Genomic DNA, 2,858 nt, shown 5'->3' with positions numbered 1-2,858 from the left:
CTAGCCCTCTTTGATTTTAGGAGTTTATGCTTCATAAATCATGAAGGAAACGATGCTTCTGTAGGATTAAACTGTGCAAAGAGAATGAACTATTTGCCTCACAATGTGAAAGTGAAGACCATCTAAACAGGTGAAACCAATCAAAGTTCACAAACGCCCCCTTTGCATTATATTCATTTCTTTCAAGTCACTACATAGGCAAAAAGAAGATTGCTATCCATGCATGGTCTGTCGCTTGTACTTGGAAATAATATACTATTGCAGATGAACAATCAGATTTTTACCTCTCTATTGATAAACTAACAGCACTATATACATGATACCTAGATATTTCCCAAAGAATAAGTTCAGATAACAATGATGCATAACATCAGCCCCAAAAAATGTTATTACACAACCATCAGCCCCATAACCATAACCATAAACTACACAACCATAACAAAAACTGGCTTGATAGTGCTCAAAAACTGGCAGAAATTCTTTTTCTCTAGGCGTGATAAAGTGTAACATGCAGGTGGCATAACTTTAGATGCGCCACCTCCCGGTTGTAGATGCAACTCTTCCCTTAATCCCATTTCTTTTAAATCCTCCCTAGCCTGCCATGTGTCCTTAGTTCTCGAAGGGATATTCATTAATGTACCTACCAAAGATTCACATACATTCTTGACAATGTGCATAATATCCAAATTATGTCTAATTTTATTGGTACTCCAATATGGAAGTTCAAAGAATATGCTCATCTTCTTCCAATTTGAACTGTTCTGCACGCGTTTTCTTTTCTTATGTTGCAGCAAATCAGGTGCCTTGCCAAACTCAACTTGCTCAATACGAAGAAGTTGTTGGAGGACTTCCTCACCTGATAGGGTCCTAGGAGGCTGTCTATGTTCTCTTTCTCCATTAAATTGCTTTTTTTCTCGACGCCATTTATGATCAATAGGCAGAAAATGGCGATGGCCCATGTAACAACATTTGTGACCATTATTAAGATATAGACTAGTCGTCTCATCTAAGCACACAGGACATGCCTTGTACCCTTTTGTACTCCATCCCAACAAATAGCCATATGCTGGAAAATCGTTTATTGTCCACAAAAGTGCTGCACGTAACATGAACTTCTCTTCCCTGAAGGCATCATATGTCTCCACACCAGTGGCAAATAACTCTTTTAACTCATCAACTAGTGGTCTAAAGAATATGTCAATGTCATTTCCAGGTGCTTTGGGACCAGGAATAATCATTGATAGGAAAAAAAATGGATCTTTTAAGCATTTCCAAGGAGGTAGATTGTAAGGAACAAGGATAACAGGCCATATACCGTATGAATTGCTCATGGTTCCAAAGGGATTAAAGCCATCACTAGCAAGTCCTAGCCTCACATTTCTAGGATCTTCAGCGAAGGACTTGTGATTTCTATCAAAATCCTTCCAAGCTAATGAATCAGCAGGGTGTCGCATCATGTTCTTATTATCTACATGTCTCTCCTTATGCCACCTCATATCCCGAGCAATCTCTTTGTTCACAAACAGTCTTTGCAGCCTTGGTTTTAATGGAAAATAACCCAACACCTTTCTAGGTATTTTGGAATTTGGAGATTTATCCGCGGTGCTTTATATTTTTCATTTGGACAATGATCAAGGCCTTTATTTTCATTCCAAAAAAGTGCGCAATCATTTTCACAGGCGTGGATCTTTTCACACTTCAGCCCCAACTCACGGATGAAATTTTTTGCCTCGTAATATGAACTGGGAATCAAAGCTGTAGGAAATACTTGATGCAAGAACTTCAGCAACATATCAGTAGATTTACAAGTCCACCGATTCATTGTTTTCAAGTGGAGGATATGGACAATAAACGAAAGTTTTGAATACTTTTCACAGTCCAGGTATAGAGATTTTTCAGCCTCCGATAATAATCTGAGAAACCTACTTGCTTCTCCTTCTTTCTCGGTACAAGCACCTGTATCAAGTTCCGGTGAATGTCTCCAACTCTCACCAAAGTTAGCAACTCCTACATCATTTAACAGCTCCTCCATACTGTCAAAGTCACTATCGTTGTCATTTATTTCTATGTCATCATTCTCATCATCAGATTCAAACCCTTCGCCATGATATATCCACCTAGTATAACTATCAACAATTCCTCGACACAAGTGATTGGCCATGACTTCCTTAGTTTGATCCTCAAAATTATTGCATACTTTGCAAGGACATGGCAGTTTACAATTAGGATCCTTGCCTAGAAAAGCAAACTTAATAAATTCATCAACTCTATCTAAATACTTGGGGTCTAGGTAGTTCTTAATAGGCATCCAACTCCTATCCATATTGTTGCAGCCCTTTATCCTACCATAAAGAATATGACCGCCACATTATATAGAAAACAAATGCAATGTAATATGAACTAAATTTAAACTCCTCAAATACCAGCAATGGGATCCAAGGTGTAAAACACATTTTTAACAAAAATCAACCATCTCAAGTACAAATGCATTAGTAAGGCAACAAACTAAATAGAATCTGCAGCCACAGTATACATGCAAAAGTTTGGCAAACAAAAGATAAAGCCATAACATGAATAATCAATTTCATAGGCTGATTTTGCTAGCTAACAGCACACTACATGTTCAAAAAACATAGGATCAGGCATCATATATTTGTAAAGGGAAGATGCCCAACGCAGAAATAATAGAAGAGTAAAGCACAAATATAAATTTCAAGCCTGAATAATGGTAAGAAGGAACAGTACCTGAAACTCAGACCACTCAATTGGTTTCCTTTTCCTACCAAGAACAGGAGCTATTTGCAATCTTAGCACAGCTCCAGATGCAGCAGTATGTGCCTTTACAAGAACCTCCTTAC

The 2,858-nt window shown here is 37.9% G+C and overlaps 1 protein-coding gene across 1 annotated transcript; it reads right to left on the bottom strand.

The window, feature by feature from the left end:
• Window positions 1–425: 425 nt before the first annotated feature.
• Window positions 426–2,323, bottom strand: LOC140016087 (uncharacterized). The gene is made up of 2 exons (XM_072069182.1): window positions 1,869–2,323; window positions 426–1,536 (listed from the first exon to the last, which is right to left on the bottom strand). The coding sequence occupies exons 1-2, from the start codon at window positions 2,321–2,323 to the stop codon at window positions 426–428; spliced, it is 1,566 nt and encodes a 521-aa protein (XP_071925283.1).
• Window positions 2,324–2,858: the final 535 nt, after the last annotated feature.

This window comes from Coffea arabica, chromosome 1e, assembly GCF_036785885.1.
Source record: "Coffea arabica cultivar ET-39 chromosome 1e, Coffea Arabica ET-39 HiFi, whole genome shotgun sequence".
NCBI lineage: Eukaryota > Viridiplantae > Streptophyta > Magnoliopsida > Gentianales > Rubiaceae > Coffea > Coffea arabica.
Note: the sequence above shows the minus strand (reverse complement) of the source record. Positions and strands in the feature narration are given on the sequence as shown.